The sequence below is a fragment of the Camelina sativa genome, chromosome 20 (assembly GCF_030686135.1).
Source record: "Camelina sativa cultivar CO46 ecotype springtype chromosome 20, ASM3068613v1".
NCBI lineage: Eukaryota > Viridiplantae > Streptophyta > Magnoliopsida > Brassicales > Brassicaceae > Camelina > Camelina sativa.
Genome location: NC_141899.1, coordinates 7,233,902 through 7,249,700, shown reverse-complemented (window position 1 = coordinate 7,249,700; position 15,799 = coordinate 7,233,902). Strand labels below are relative to the sequence as shown.

The 15,799-nt window shown below is 39.9% G+C and overlaps 4 protein-coding genes and 2 pseudogenes across 6 annotated transcripts; 3 read left to right on the top strand and 3 right to left on the bottom strand.

Moving 5' to 3' along the window:
- Positions 1 to 242: 242 nt before the first annotated feature.
- On the bottom strand, positions 243 to 824 carry LOC147918561 (uncharacterized). Its single transcript, XM_087503582.1, has one exon. The coding sequence runs from the start codon at positions 822 to 824 to the stop codon at positions 243 to 245; it is 582 nt and encodes a 193-aa protein (XP_087359708.1).
- Positions 825 to 4,924: 4,100 nt separating this feature from the next.
- LOC104769915 (pentatricopeptide repeat-containing protein At5g16420, mitochondrial pseudogene) lies at positions 4,925 to 7,451 on the bottom strand (annotated as a pseudogene). The gene is made up of 2 exons (XR_015592335.1): positions 5,425 to 7,451; positions 4,925 to 5,314 (listed from the first exon to the last, which is right to left on the bottom strand). The product of XR_015592335.1 is annotated as a pentatricopeptide repeat-containing protein At5g16420, mitochondrial pseudogene (transcript).
- LOC104769914 (thioredoxin F2, chloroplastic) lies at positions 7,312 to 8,775 on the top strand. The gene is made up of 3 exons (XM_010494237.2): positions 7,312 to 7,847; positions 8,278 to 8,377; positions 8,478 to 8,775. Exons 1-3 carry the CDS (start codon positions 7,531 to 7,533, stop codon positions 8,610 to 8,612), a joined length of 552 nt encoding a protein of 183 aa, XP_010492539.1. The 5' UTR covers positions 7,312 to 7,530; the 3' UTR covers positions 8,613 to 8,775.
- A 284-nt stretch (positions 8,776 to 9,059) lies between these two features.
- On the top strand, positions 9,060 to 11,496 carry LOC104735668 (biotin carboxyl carrier protein of acetyl-CoA carboxylase 1, chloroplastic). The gene is made up of 6 exons (XM_087504222.1): positions 9,060 to 9,503; positions 9,847 to 10,055; positions 10,136 to 10,454; positions 10,562 to 10,633; positions 10,939 to 11,004; positions 11,177 to 11,496. Exons 1-6 carry the CDS (start codon positions 9,348 to 9,350, stop codon positions 11,198 to 11,200), a joined length of 846 nt encoding a protein of 281 aa, XP_087360348.1. The 5' UTR covers positions 9,060 to 9,347; the 3' UTR covers positions 11,201 to 11,496.
- A 67-nt stretch (positions 11,497 to 11,563) lies between these two features.
- Positions 11,564 to 12,869, top strand: LOC104735667 (uncharacterized protein At5g01610-like). The gene is made up of 2 exons (XM_010455496.3): positions 11,564 to 12,183; positions 12,463 to 12,869. The coding sequence occupies exons 1-2, from the start codon at positions 11,689 to 11,691 to the stop codon at positions 12,559 to 12,561; spliced, it is 594 nt and encodes a 197-aa protein (XP_010453798.2). The 5' UTR covers positions 11,564 to 11,688; the 3' UTR covers positions 12,562 to 12,869.
- Positions 12,870 to 13,001: 132 nt separating this feature from the next.
- Positions 13,002 to 14,792, bottom strand: LOC147918560 (uncharacterized protein At4g02000-like; annotated as a pseudogene). The gene has a single exon (XR_015592337.1). The product of XR_015592337.1 is annotated as an uncharacterized protein At4g02000-like (transcript).
- Positions 14,793 to 15,799: the final 1,007 nt, after the last annotated feature.

Here is a 15,799-nt window from a genome sequence, read left to right as displayed (position 1 = left end):
TTTAAAGAGCATTATAGAATGTATGAAAAATAAATTTTATTATTTATAGAAATTATCTTTTGCAAATCGTAGTCTCAATATTTTAGAATAAATATTTATACTTAAATTTATATTATTAGTTCTTAAAAATACTTTTTTAATTTATTTTGGTCATAAATAAAAGAAGTTAAAGATTAAAAGGACTACTTTGCAAATAAAATAGTTCACTTCTATTTTTTTTGTTCAACCAAATATTAAATTAATTAAAAGAGAACTCCACGGTTGGTCGCCCAAATAGGAGGAAAAAAGTTTACAAAAGTAGATTCAGAAACTAAAGGTCTTGAAAACCGAGCAAAACAATCTGCCCTGACATTGGAATCACGAGAAATCCTGGTTAGGGTGAAAGAAGGGTAGGATGACCGGAGCAGCGTAAATTCCTCCAGCAAGTTCGAAAAAGCCGGCCAATCGTCGGGCGTCTGCACCATCGTAACTAGTTCTGCACAGTCTGACTCAAAAACTTGACAATCCACTCCAGCCACCAATAAGGACTCCATAGCCCAAATTAAAGCTTGTAATTCCGCGTGTAAAGGGGTAGGGCCACGTCGATGACTCCGTGCTCCCAGGAGGAGCGTCGAATCTTCAACATTACAACACCACCAGCCCAGTCCTTGAAAAGGGTCAGTACCTTTCCATGAACCATCAACCTGACAACGGGGAAAGGAGCCCCTATCCTCCAGCGAAGGTGGAGAATTCAGAGGATTCAGATAACTCCCTGAGTAAGATTTTACCTCCTCCCACAAAACTTTATCATTTGCCGCTTGATTTAAAATATCAATTGGCTCCATTTCTATGCCCTGGAAAACCTTTTTATTCCTATCTTTCTAAAGTGCCCATAAAATCTAGGGGAGACGAGAAGCTATATCAGAAACCCCGGATTGGGAAGAAGCCCGCCAAAAAATAAAATCTAAATTCGCATAGATGGAAACGTATGGAAAACCCCCCGGGTCCAACAACACTAGAGACATCTCCCATATATTTCGCGACCGGGGACACTCGAAGAGAGCGTGATTTATAGTCTCCACCGCAGAAGCACACCGCTTGCACAAAACATCACAACGTACACCTCGATACGCAAGCCGTTCCACAACAGGAAGAGTACCCGAGGCAATCTGCCAGAAGAAGTGTTGTATCTTTGGGGGAACATCTAGTTTCCACACCTGAGCCCGCAAAGCCGTACACGTCGGCCCATACTCCACTTCTGCAATTAATTCCCGGGCTAGCTGATAACCTGTTTTTACCAAATACCTCCCTGACTTAGTAAAATGCCATAGCAATTGATCCGGTTTATGTGTTTTACTGACCACCATACTCCGAATAAGTGGTATATCCTCCGGATCAAAGAACTCCTCAAGGATAGGCAAATGCCAATCCTTCGTAAGAGGATTAATTAAATGGTTAACCATCAGGCTTGGGAGCAACAGCTTCCCCCGGCCATTCGCTGGTCTTGGACGAATATCCGGTATCCACGGATCACGCCAAACTGAAATAGAGCATCCGGAACCTACCGTCCATCGCGCTCCTTGTTGCACCAGATCCTTGGTTGAAAAAATACTCCTCCACCCAAAGGAAGGATTATTTGGTTTTGTTGCCATAAGAGGATGTTTGTTCCTGAAGTATCGACCTTTCATCACCCGAGCCATTAAGGATGTCGGGTAATGAATTAACCGCCAAAACTGTTTAGCCAACATGGCATCATTGAATTGGTCCAGAGCACGAAAGCCTAGGCCCCCTTCACATTTATCTTTGCATAATTTATCCCAAGCAACCCAGTGCATACCTCGAGCCTTGTCATTAGATTTCCACCAGAAGGTAGAAATAGCACTCGTTAGTTTAGACGTCATTTCTTGTGGTAATTTATAACAGGGCATAACATGGGTCGGAAGTGCCAAAGCCACCGATTTAATCATAATTTCCTTCCCACCTTTCGATAAAAGCTTTGCAGACCATCCATTAACTCGATCATCCAACCGATCCTTAACATAACTAAAAACCTTAGTTTTAGATCCTTAGAGGTTTTCAGGAATACCCAATTAAGAACCCATACCTCCCTCCCTAGATATGCCAATAACTGATTTTAACTGGGAGCGTATATCAGCCGGGACCTTCTTACCAAACATGATAGAGGATTTCTCCAAATTAACCTCTTGTCCTAAGGCTTTACCATAATTACCTATTATGTCCATTACCGTCCTACATTCAGACGCATCTGCTTTACAAAAGAACAGGCTGTCATCAGCGAACAATAAATGCGAAACAGTAGGGCTATCCCGGGCAATGGTGATCCCCCTTAATTTTTCTCCCTTTCAGCCTTTTTAATATTTGCTATCAAGACCTCTGTACAAAGAATAAATAAATATGGTGAGAGAGGATCCCCCTGACGTAAGCCCCTCTGTGGTCTAATAAAACCCCGGGGCTGGCCATTTAGAAGAACCTGATACATCACTGAGGATACACACCACATGATCCACGAAATCCATTTGCTGTCAAAGCCTAATCGAATCAGAACCGCCTCCAAAAAATCCCACTCGACCCGATCATAGGCCTTACTCATATCTGTTTTAAATGCCAGGAAATCCGAATTGCACCGACAATTTGTATTTAGGCCATGGAACATCTCCTGGGCAACAAGAATATTATCTGTAATTAAACGACCAGAAACAAAGGCCGATTGAGTTTCTGAGACCAACATGGGTAGAAAGCGCTTTAACCGAAAGCACAAAACCTTAGAAATAATTTTGTAACTCACGTTACAGAGGCTGATCGGCCTAAATTCCGCCATCCGCTGCGGTCGATCAACTTTTGGAATGAGACAAATATTAGTTTCATTTAGAAGTGGATCAAAGTTGCCAGTTCGGAAAAACTCTCTAATCAAATGCACTAAATCCCCCTTTAAAGAGGACCAGAACCGTTGAAAAAACAAAGCCGTCATCCCGTCAGGGCCTGGGGTCTTCTCCGGATGCATGGCAAACAGAGCCTTTCGGACTTCCGCTTCAGTAATGTCCCTAACTAGAGCTCTGTTCATACTGTCCGTGATAATTGGATTGATACCTTGTAGCATCTCTGAAATACCCCCGCCATCCGATTTCTTAAAAAGATCCTCAAAGTATTTGGTAGCAATGTGCTCCATTCCTGAGGGAGATTCATTCCAAACGTTATCAACATCAAATAAACCAAAATCCTATTTCTCACCCGCCTTTGTTTGGTAGATGCTTGAAAATAACTAGTATTTTTGTCTCCCACCCGTAACCAAAACTTCATACTCTTTTGTTGCCAATAAATCTCCTCATCACGATATGCCTCCTTCAATTTCCTCTCAATACCTCGAATTTTCTCCTGAGAAATCGAATCATCCATCTTTGCCTCATGTAGAGCCGCCTTCAAGGATGAAATGATCGATGGTCCTGAACTTACATTATTTTTCCGCCACCAGGAAATCGAATTCCTGCAATTCCTTATCTTATCCACGAAACCCGGAATCCGAAAGTTCCTTGTACGATTCCACCCTGACTCTACAGCACCAACTAAACCCTCCTTCCCCAACCAACGTTTATCAAACCAGAATTGCCTCCGCCGACGTTGAACCGTCATCAGGCAGGTAGCTAAAATTGGACAATGATCGGATCCAATCATTTCCAAATATTCAACTTTCGAATTTGGAAAGAACGCGTGCCAATCCTCGTTACCCAGTGCACGATCCAATCGGCAACGAACCACCTGATTATTGCAACGATTCCCTCTCCAGGATAATTGTTCCCCATAACAAGAAAATTCAAGCATCCCACAATGTCGAAGCATTGAAGTAAAAGGTTGAAAGGACGAAACAGGTCGCAAAGCACCACCCTGTTTCTCATGATTTCCTATTAATTTATTAAAGTCTCCAATTATAAACCAGGGATCGATGCGGAATGAGCCGAGATCCGTTAATTTATCCCACACATTTTGTCGATTTTGGGGAACCGAATCTCCATAAACGAAGGACATAAAAACCATTTGTTGCCCAATGAAAGCTTGTGTATCAATAATACGATTATTATCAAATAGAATAGAAAGTTTAATGTCATCCATAAAAAACAAAGCCAAACCACCACTGGCCCCGCGGGGTTCAACAGTAAACAATTTATGGTAGCCAAACTTATTTTGATATTTTTGTAAATAAGAAAAACATTTCTTAGTTTCTGATAAAAATAAAATGTCTGACCTATGCTTTCTCCATAAATCCCCCAGATAATTCTCTCAGCCCCAAAATAGAAAAAAAATAGCAATCTCTGTTATAGAAGAAAATAAAGATGCATTGGAGCAAAAATTACTCTATAATAGAGTTTAGAAATAGAAATAGAGGACCATTGGAGATGCCCTAGACTATGTCCCTATCTCTCTTCTACAACTCTCTTCTCAAGTTCACGTTCAATGGATTCATCTACTGGACCACTAGCGATCTTTTCAGATCGTGTCTTTCTCTCTACAAAACTGCACGTTTTAAACCCCATTGCTTCCACCTTGACTCCACGGATCCAACAATCTTATCTTGACTTATTTGGAAACTTATGGATGATATAGTTTAATTTTCTGTCTCAAAGATGGAAAAACGTCGAGGCCAAGATTCATAAGATCGACCTCGGACAAACCCATCTAAACAAAAACAATAGTAAAGTGCAGATGCTAAATATTCGGTCAGACCAAGTGGTCAAGCAAGCTATCATCGACGTGGCTATGACGCCAAGGCAAACACCATCAAGAACTACGGGGGAGTGTCTCAGCTGTGTCACTCCACCGATGGACTCTTGTCTTGTCTCTACACAACATTGATATGTTTCTTTAATTTTCCAAAACATTCCTCTCACTTTTTGGATCTGTCTTATGTACACCCCGTTAGAGATACAATGTATTGTTAGTACTTAGTACCATATCTTATTAAGGCTCAAAACACAGAATCAAGTTTCAGTAAGCAATCATACATTGATCACTTGAGCTATTTCCATGATCCAACTTAGGTTTCGTCTTATATTATCTTCAGCTTACACTATCAATCGCTCTTTCGACATCCACCTCACCAGAAATCATAGTTTCCACTTGTTAGTAGCTTACATAGTGCAGTAGTATCTACGTAACACTCAAAATTCATTTAATAAAATATCAATTTGGAGATCTTTTCTTCTTTGCAAGTCTCCATCTTCCCCCCCATCAAAAGTCAGCTAACTTGAATCAGAACATGGATGCCGAGTCTTAAGGCCTCGACTCTCGGGTTGCTGCAGCTTCTCGTCCCTTATACCTTTATCTACCACAAGAGCCTATTTATACTATTCTTTTCTTGTATCTTAATATATGTAATACGATGCATCTATATGTCTCGAGCCAGAAAACCAAATTCGAGAGTAAAATAGTTACCTTCAAGACGTCGATAGCCGCATAGCCCTTTGAGCACTAAGTAATATAATATTGATCATAGTCTTGGTTCTTCAAGAGACAGATATTTCAAGCAACAACTCTTTAAGAACCAAAACCCCTTTATCGAGTTCACTGGCAAACTTCTTCAAAAAAAGTTCCCAAGATTCTTTATCAACTTTCCCACTCATAACAGCCATTGAGACAATCTTAATCGCATCCTCTTCTTTCCCTAACTCCTGCAACCCTTCAAACAATATCAAGAACGTTGTTTTGTTAGGAAAACAACCATTCTCCAGCATCTCTTCAAGCACCCTAACACTTTCCTTAACATTTCCATTCTTGGACAAGCCTTCAATCAAAACATTGTATGTGAAAGCATTCGGCTTGCATTTCCTCTCAACCATATCGTCCCATAATCGACCCGCCTCTGTCAACTCGCCCTTCTCACACATACCAGAAATTAAAGTGTTATACGTCAAGAGACTAGGGATCGAGCCTTTCTCAAACTCGTCGAACAATCTCCTTGCTTCTGAAACTCTCCCTTCTTTACAAAGCCAATGGATGAGAGTGCTCAGAAGAGCATTATCAGGCATACAATTGTTCTTCAACATTTTTCTCCACAAAGCACAAGCTTCATCTACCTTGTGATCTTCACACAACGCGTCAATAACTTTACAACAAAGAGAAGAATCTGGCATGAAACTTCTATCCAGCATTTCATCGAACATGTTACGTGCTTCCCCTGATTTCTTCTCCTTGCATAAACCTCTGATCATAACTCCATACGTCACTTCATTCGGCTCAATCTCGTTCTTTTCCATGTCATCCATCACCATAGCCGCCTCAGAGAATCTCCCTAGCTTACAGTAACCATCCATGAGAACAGTGTAAGTAGTCGCATCAGGATACCACCCACGATCCAACATCTCCCTCAAAACCCTCTTACCCGCTTCCATATCACCTCTAGCAACGTACCCACCTAAAATCGTAGTGTAAGTCACCAAATTTGCTACCAAACCCATCGCGGGAATTTCGTCGAGCACTTTATATGCACTTTCTATATCATTTTTCTTGCAGAGAGCTTTCACTAATAGATTACAAGTGAAGATGTTGGGAGTGATTCCAAAAGACTCCTTACTGTTCTTAAACATGGCATGAACCAAATCAAATCTCTGATTCTGTATCAAAACGTTTAAGAGTGTGTTCAACGATCTAACGGAGCGTTTAACACCAAAATCAGGGATTCGAAGAAAGATCCTCACAGAAGCTTCGTACCGACCTGCGAGACCGTAGTTTCGAAGCAAGTCGATGAATAGATTCTCGCCGCATCTGATCGGCGGGTAAGAGTTTCGAAGATCCGCCATGAGAGACTTCACTGGATCGAAAGCACGAGCACGGGATAGTTTAAAGAGAATCGAGTGGTAAGTATCGTAATTATGAGTAAACCCGGGGTGGGATTTACCGGCGTAGAGAAATATCTGGAGAGCGAGATCGATGTTTTGTTGTTGAGTGATCATTGAGACTAATCGCTTTGGGAATAGCCTCTGCGGCCATGGTTTGATCGGTGGTTTCTCAGTGATGTATTGCTGAAGAGAGTCGCCGGAGGAGGCGGAGAAGAGACGACGATACGTTACTAGTGCAGGGAAGCGAGTAATTTTCACGCGGGGAAGGAACATTATCGCTGCCGTTTTCATTGAGCCAGCGGCGAATCTACGAAGACGACGACGAGAGATGGAATTTGAAATTTGCCGGTGGCGGTTTTATTATGAACCGAAAACCCGGTTTTCCCCAACCGGTTACCTTTGGCGTTACACTATGAGGATATAATCGTCATTTTAACCAGCAACGTGATAATAAATTCGTCCGATAATTCTGCACCTCGCGTTCATCGAACACCACGGCCAGAAAATACGTAAACGCCCTCCAAGTGTCTTCTTTCTTGCGTTATCCATTTAAGGGTATTATTGACCTCACAGTAAGAAAAATCACAATATTTCACGGATAACGAATTAAATTTTGCCAATGAAAAAAAATTCTCAGATCACACCCCACCACCTTTGAAAGATCACACTAGTGTTTTGGACTCGAGCTTCTTCTTCTTCAACAATGCCTCTATCTCTCCGAATCGCTCCATCTCCGACGGCTTTTCGTTGCTCTCCGAGTTCAACTACCGGCGGCGGATTTGTTCCCGTGAAGCAGCACTGTCGGATCCTGAGTTCTGGCGCCGTCGCGACGAGAATCGGGTTCTGTTCTGGTGGTGTTTTAGATTCCGGGAAGAGGTGCGGTTCGTATGTGGCGAGGTGTAGCTTAGAAACAGTGAATGTCAGTGTTGGTCAGGTTACGGAGGTTGATAAGGATACGTTCTGGCCAATTGTTAAAGCCGCTGGTGATAAGATCGTTGTTCTCGATATGTACACTCAGTGGTAACGTTTCGATCACTTCTTCTTGTTTGTGCGAATTTTGTATACCTTGATTGCAATTTTTCTTTGTTTGGAACGACTTGATTATTAAGGTTTATTTGAATCTTTGAATTGTTGAATACTTAGATTATTAAGGTTGTTTTACTGAGTTGGGAGTCTGAAATGTTGAATACTTCCTCATATAAACTTTTCATCGTGAGTCTTCTTCTCTGCGCACATTCATTAAATTCATGTTTTGTTTGTTGGGGATGGTAAGATACAAAAGGATTTGAATTTTATGCATAGTAACACTTTCTAGAGAATACATTGAATTGATAAGCCCAAAAGCTGTTCCAGTTTACATCATCATGATATGGTTGAGATGAATTTTGTTTTGTGTGTTGAGAGAAATCAAAGTTTCTCCTGTTTTTCAAACTCATTGGGCTCTCTGCAGGTGTGGTCCTTGCAAAGTGATTGCTCCCAAATACAAAGAGCTATCTGAGAAGTACCAGGATATGGTGTTTCTTAAGCTTGACTGCAACCAAGACAACAAGGTTTGTTCTTCGTTTTGCGGTTAACGTGTCTTTGTTCTTATGCTAACTAGTTTCTTACCACAAAAATATTGAGAGCAAAAAAAACTCGTGCTTTTTGCAGCCATTGGCAAAGGAGCTAGGAATTAGAGTGGTTCCGACCTTTAAGATCTTGAAGGACAACAAAGTAATAAAGGAAGTGACAGGGGCGAAATATGAAGACTTGCTTGCAGCCATTGATGCAGCAAGGTCAGGCTGAGTCTCTCTCAATCACTCATGCTGTAAAGTATTAGGATTATCATCCATCTTCTATGTAATTGGTTTGCTTCTATGTATCTAACTATCTGTTGTATGTATAAATTTGCTGCAATGATGGTTGAATGTGGTGGTTATGCGTCATAACCAAATGTTTTGGGCTGCTAGCTATTTGTTGCTCAGAGGTCACCGATTCTTTAAAATTGTGACATTAACAAATGGATTTTAAATTTGGGGGCCCGATACCGACTGTTGAAAATTATGTTTCTTGTTGATAAAAAAACTTGTCTTACATGTATGATGTTTGGTGGTTTGTTTTCAATGGGGTGTTCCAACTACATTGTTGCTCCTCAAGTCATAACTTCATTTAGTAGTTCACCAAATCCTCTCTCTCGCCTAATATTTTTCAATTTCATAATTTATGTGATACTAATTAATGTATTTTTTGAATAATAAATAATTAAAAATTCTAAAGATAAAAATAAAAATATAATCGAGCAAAGGTTTATGAGAGAGTCCGTCCACAAGGATGGGGGTAATCGCCCAAATACAGAGAGCTACAGATCAGAGGATGACACGTGGCGAATTTTCGAGTTAATAATAATCATAAGAGAAACGCGTCCGGAATCAGACATCTTCTCTCTCTCTCTTTCTGAACTGAACTGTTGTTTGTTGTTGTACTCTTTGGTATCATCGAGACACAGACCTAAACCCGATCTGAACTAAAGAAGAAGAAAGAATGGCGTCTTCGTCGTTCTCAGTTACGTCTCCGGCTGCTGCTTCCGTCTACTCAGTCACCCAATCATCGTCGCATCATCTCCCTCTCTCATCAACCCGCTCCCGCAGAGTCTCTTTCCGTCTCTCCGCTAAGCCTAAGCTTCGCTTCCTCTCCAAGGTACACGATTCCTTCCCCAATTTCTCAATGATTTAAGACAAGGTCTCGTGCAATGTGGTCTTTAATTTTCCTGATTTTAGATAATTTTCTATTTGAATTTGTTTGTTTTTTTTTTTTGGGGCGGGGGGGGGGGGGGGGGGGGGGGTTAGTTTCCATGGATTTTATCAGCATTCTCCGATTTGGTTCTCTCTGTATACGTTCTTGGTCAATTTGAATTCAGAGAACACTGTTTCATAGAACCAATGATAAAATGCGATTTCCAGATTTATTATGAATACAATCTTAATTTGGGGATTTTGCTATTTAGCACTCTTCTTTTAACATTTGGCATATGAATTTACAGCCTAGTCGCAGTAGCTACCCTGTGGTGAAAGCTCAATCTAACAAGGTTACTACTGGTGCATCAACAAATGCTGCAAAAATCGATGGGCCTTCAGCTGAAGCCAATGAGAAAAACTCATTGCAGGACTCGTCTTCTTCTTCTTCTTCACCTGAATTAGCTACAGAGGAGTCTATTTCTGAGTTCCTTACCCAAGTAACAACTCTTGTCAAGTGAGTACTGTTACCCTGTTCTACTACTCTTTTTAATCATTTAAAAACATGCTTGAGAATACTCACTTTCCATCATGCAGGCTTGTGGATTCGAGAGATATTGTTGAGTTGCAGTTGAAACAACTCGACTGTGAACTAATCATTCGGAAAAAGGAAGCTTTACCTCAACCCCAATCACCACAGTACGTCATGATGCAGCAACCAAATCAACCATCTTATGCCCAACCAATGGCTCCTCCCCCTGCACCTGCTGCTTCTTCACCAGCTCCTCCCACACAAGCATCCCTTCCTCCACCTTCCCCACCTACTCCTGCCAAATCATTGCTTCCTACTGTTAAAAGCCCTATGGCAGGCACATTCTACCGTAGTCCTGGACCTGGTGAACCACCCTTTATTAAGGTTAGGATCTTTGCTATATACCTTATTTGCAATCCAACAGAAAAGTTCATTCATGTCTGCTGCATTTTCACTGTCTGAATTCGTATGACTTTTCTTGCTGCTTTTAGGTTGGAGATAAAGTGCAGAAGGGGCAAGTTCTATGCATTGTTGAAGCCATGAAGTTAATGAATGAAATAGAGGTGAGTTTCTAAATCATGTTAACATGGACTACTATATCTGAACTTTAGATTTACGGAAAATGCTGCGAATAAATCTGTTGTTTCTCTTTTCAATCCTGCTTAGCAATATTTGATCTCTTTTTTTGCTCATATATACTTGAATACTTGATTGCCCTCTAGATATCATTAAGTTACAATGACCAAACTCTGTTCTTCGCTTCTCAATTATATTGGGATGATTGCTTGTGTATTATGATCCCAAGTATTAGCTCTTACCTTGGGAGTTATTTTGATTCAACTCTGAAACGTAAATTTGTTCTCCTCAGTCTGACCAATCAGGAACAGTAGTCGATATTGTCGCAGAAGACGGCAAGCCTGTCAGCCTCGACACAGTAAGTTTACTAAAGGGAAACACTTTCTCTATTTGAACACCTACATTTTGTGTGTGTTTTTACTAGAACTAGTATTTTACACTTTGGTCCTTTCAATTGAAAGGTTACATCTCTATATAATTAAGAAAGATATCTCTACTGACATCCGATGTTTTTGTTGACGATGTGACAGCCTCTGTTTGTGGTTCAACCGTAGAATCGGCTACCATGAGAAATGGAGAAAAGAAGAAGCTCTACTTAAAATTCAAATCTCTGTGCTTTTTGGTATAACAATTTGCTGAGACTCCCTTTACGAAAAATGTTTCCCCCTGCGTTGCGTTGTCTTGTTAGGTTTCTTATTAGTTTCATGAGGAAAGATTTGAGTTTCTTTTTGAACTTTTTTTAGTTTCTCTATTCGTTAAAAGACAAGACAATTTTTTTTTCACAAGCTCTGTTTTAGAATATACACGAACTCTTGTTCTATTCTATTCCAATTTCAATATTTAAGCCCAACGTGTGCTGAATAAAGGCCCAAACCCAATAAGGCCTATTAATATTTCTTGATGATAAAGTAATAAATGAAGAATCTAATAAATAATCTAAAGAAAGAAACGGAATATTTTGTTAACAGAGGCAACTTCAACCGCCTCTGTTTCTTTCTTTCTTCTTCCTTCTTCCTTATTGAAATCGAAAACTCTCTCACGAATGGGTTCTACAAGTCGAGATCTCGTCTTCCTCATCATCGCTCTCTTTGCTTCGATCCTCTTCCTTCAGATTTCCTCGTTACCGGATCCGTCTTTCTACGATTACCTCCGGGAGAGCAACCTCCCCGCCGGTATAGTTCCAAAGGGAGTTACTAATTTCTCGGTCGACGTCAATACGGGGAGTTTCACTGTCGCTCTCCCTGTTCCTTGCGTTGCTAAATTCGAGAACCAGTTCCACTTCGACTACAACATCACCGGCGTACTCTCCGATGGACGGATCGGGAATCTATCTGGTGTGAAGCAGAAGGAGCTTTTCCTTTGGTTTGCTGTCAAGGGGATACATGTTGATCCGGAGAGCTCTGGGTTGATTCACTTCGATGTTGGTGTTGCTGATAAGCAGCTTTCTCTTTCCCTCTTTGAGTCTCCTCGAGATTGTACTGCTGCGGCGGAATCTAAACACCGTGATCTTGATCCCTCTAGTCCCCGTGATTTCGAGGTACGTTTGTTGTTGCAATTTAATGATCTTGGTGATTTCCTTTTTGTATTGGAATTGGAATTACGTAGTGTCGAATTAGCTAGGGTTTTAGATTTTTCCCCCAAATTGTATGAAGTGACAAAGAGTGTAAAAATAGGGGTTTTAGATTCCATAGCAAGATTGAATCTTTAATTTGACTTGTTGGTTCTAAGAATCTTTGTATATGAATGTTTGGTTCTTGTTGCTGAGGCTTTGAAATCTATGTTCTTTACTTTGTTTCCTTTAACTCTTGCAATGCAGAAGCAAACTGAAGATACTCAATCGACAATGCAGAAGCGATCCGAAGATATCCAATCGATCTTTGGACCAGGAAGAAATCGTTGGACAGTACCATCATAGGGTTTTTTTGATCGAGGCTTAGAAGGAAAATGCTAATTCCCTTGGTGGTGACTTGTAAAAAGTTTGGCTTCTAGGTTTTTTTTTTTTTTTGGGTGTGTTATACTATAAGCTTTTCAATAACTGCAATAGACTAAACTTAGGAGGTATGGATAACGTTTGGTTTTGCTTACAGATGATTAGGGGTTATAAGACATATATATACATATATGCTTGTGGATTTTTCATGAGACACACTGCTGTGTTTTATTATCACACACTCTTTTATTGGGTGGGTTTTTTACATTACTAAAAGAAAGGATTTAAAAATATATATATATATTATGGTGATTCGAAGATGATTGGAGGATGGATTTTTGGTTGTTGAGCAGATGCAGAGTGCAGATTAATTAGTGAATGATGAATCTATGCAAGATCGTTTTTTTTTTTTCCTCAAAAAGTTCTTTTATATATTACCAAAACATCACTACAGCGTTTTCCATCAATGGAGAATCCATTTTAGAAAGGCTAAGTTTCATGAACCAGTACAACAAACGTTTAAGTTAAAACAAAAGTAAAGCAACACACATTAAGTTACAACTAGAGAACCAAAACATTCAACTACCAAAGCTAGCAGATGTAAAATGGTAAAGAGCCGAGCAGACTTCATAACTTTCACAATAAGACCACACTTCCAATCTTGAGACTGCAGCTGATCTTAGAGCTTCTAACATTTGCCTGAGTTATGATAGGTTCTTACACATCATCACTTCATCCTTCTGAATTAGTAGCAGGATATCTTCAAAAAAAGTAGTTAGCTGAGAATCTTCCCCGACTCCCATTCAAGATTTTCTCTTATGTCAATAAGCTACAACCAAAAGTAAACCAGAGGCAACCAAACCATGATCTACAAGTAGACCTTTATTCTAATTTAAAACCAAAAAGAAGCGTATCCATCTATTAGAGCTCTCTTAGAGAACAGAGCCAGAACTATCTCTGAGCTGTTTCACTTTCTTGTAGAAATTCATGGAGGGTCTCGAGTTACCGGGTAAAACTTAACTCCACTTTCTTTTCTACATTGGCGAGTATTCCTATCAAGTTCTATGTTGATCGTCTTGCCTTTCTTTCTTTTAAAGCACTCTCCAATCTCATACTTGGCCTTAGTATGAGAGCCTTTTTCTGAATTGGATCCTGTGGACTCTTGCTTAAAAGCTGAACTTGCAGGAACAAAAGTATGAAAGAGGTTGGCTGCAGCAAATTCTTCAACATTAAGCACTGGAGTAATAGGTCTAGGCGGCTGGGATATAGGAGTGTAAGATGAGATAACAGAGCTCTGAGAACGACGTTCCACTTCATCATCAAGACTAAGGTTGTTAGATCTTGGTCCTCCCTCCCAAACAGGAACCACCAGCTCATCATAATCATTATCAGGTATAACTGGAGGAGCAAGATAAGGACAGTGTCTGGTATGATGATTGATGCGGCAACAGTTGCTGCAGATTTTTTGAGATTTTCATATTCAAAACCAATCATAGCCCTTTCACCAGACTGGAACCTAACTCTTCGAAAGAAACGAAGTCTATCTGTAATTCCAATTCTTACTTTGACTCGAAGATAGACAATCTGAATTGTAGTTTCTTCATTGAAGTCTAGATCAACAACTAACCCAAGAGTGTTAGCAATGAAACTGACAGTTCTTTCAGAGACATATGGCAAAGGAATTCCTCTTACTTGAACCCAAAGGTCTATAGAAGTTAGAAACTCCTCACCTGGGAAGTCTTCCCATCTTTGTAGTGCAACAAACCAATCATTGTACAACCAAGGTTGTCTTCTTAGAACTGAAACCAAATCCGCTTCTAGAAGAAAGCGAAATTGTACAAACCTGTCATCTAGAATACGGTTATGCACTCGTGAGGATAAACCCCAGCTATGTGGTAAATCCTGGATCACCTCCCTCAGGATCTGAATTCTTGGATTAAGGGGCCTCCCAATCAAGCTTAGTCTATTTCTGGCCAAAACACCAGCATATGCTTCATGTGGAATGAAAAGTTCAGGGTCATCACGACCCAATACCATGTGTTGTAGTTAATTCCATAAGTCGTCAGCCATTTTGGAAGTATGAAAGTGTATAAAGTAGGAAGGCAAAGTTACAGAGGTAAAAGGAGGAAAAGATAGAAATATATATAAGGAAGTAGGAAAGAGAGATAATTACTGAGAATATAAATAAAGGACCAAAGAAGTCAAAGATGGATAGAAGCAGGGGATTAACCCAAGGAAGGCAATGATCTCAAAGCATAATCACCGCATAAGGTCATACCTTACTCTGTCTTTTGTTTTTTTTAAACAGACAAATCTTCTATAGCCGATATTTATTTAGAGTAAAGGTAAGGGAAAGGATATAATTTATATAAGGCAGAAGACAAGGGAGATTACCCAAGATGTAAGAAATCAAAAAGGTCAAAGTAGACAAAAAGGTCAAAGTAGACAAAGGAAGGTGATGATCATATAGCATACTCACCACAAACGAACCCAGATCTTTGCCTTTTGTTTTTTTTTTTTTTTTTTTTTGTTTTTTTTTCTTTTTGCCTTTTTTTCCAAAAATTATAATACTTATCCTTTTATGTATATAAGTAGGATATATATATTATATATATAAGGCTTGGGTAATAGAAATCAAAAATCAATCTACCCACGAAGGGCTAGTATTGAGAGAGTTCAAAATAACCCTCTTTTCGTGCTCAAAAAAACCTTTTAACCACAGGGGATAACCTCTTGCTACATAAGAGTTCAACCTTATGTCTAAAGTCACACTGTTTGCAATCAGAGAAGCTCCATAATTGCAAATTGTAGGTTCAAAGAGAAGGAACCAATTAGGTTGATCTCTGCCTAAGAGAAGGAGAGAAGAGATATGACTTACAATTGCTGGCCATTTAGTAGGACTGTGCAGTGCCTTGATGATATCCATAGTATTTGCAGCAAAAGTAACATTATCAAAATGCAGACTATTCAAACTCTCCATTGCCCATTCCCAACTTTTTATCTTAGCTTCAAAAACAGACCTGACTTGAGCAAAAGATCTTCTGCTGTGATATAGAACATTCCCATAAAAGTCTCTTACAACCCAAGAGGCACCAGAAAGAGCTAATCTTCGACACCATGAGAAACCTATGTTGCATTTAACTTCATTTCTAAACGGCGGTTGCCATGATGCTTTCTGGGCAGGTGAAGTCTTGTTAGAATTCAAATTTAACACCTGAGCTAA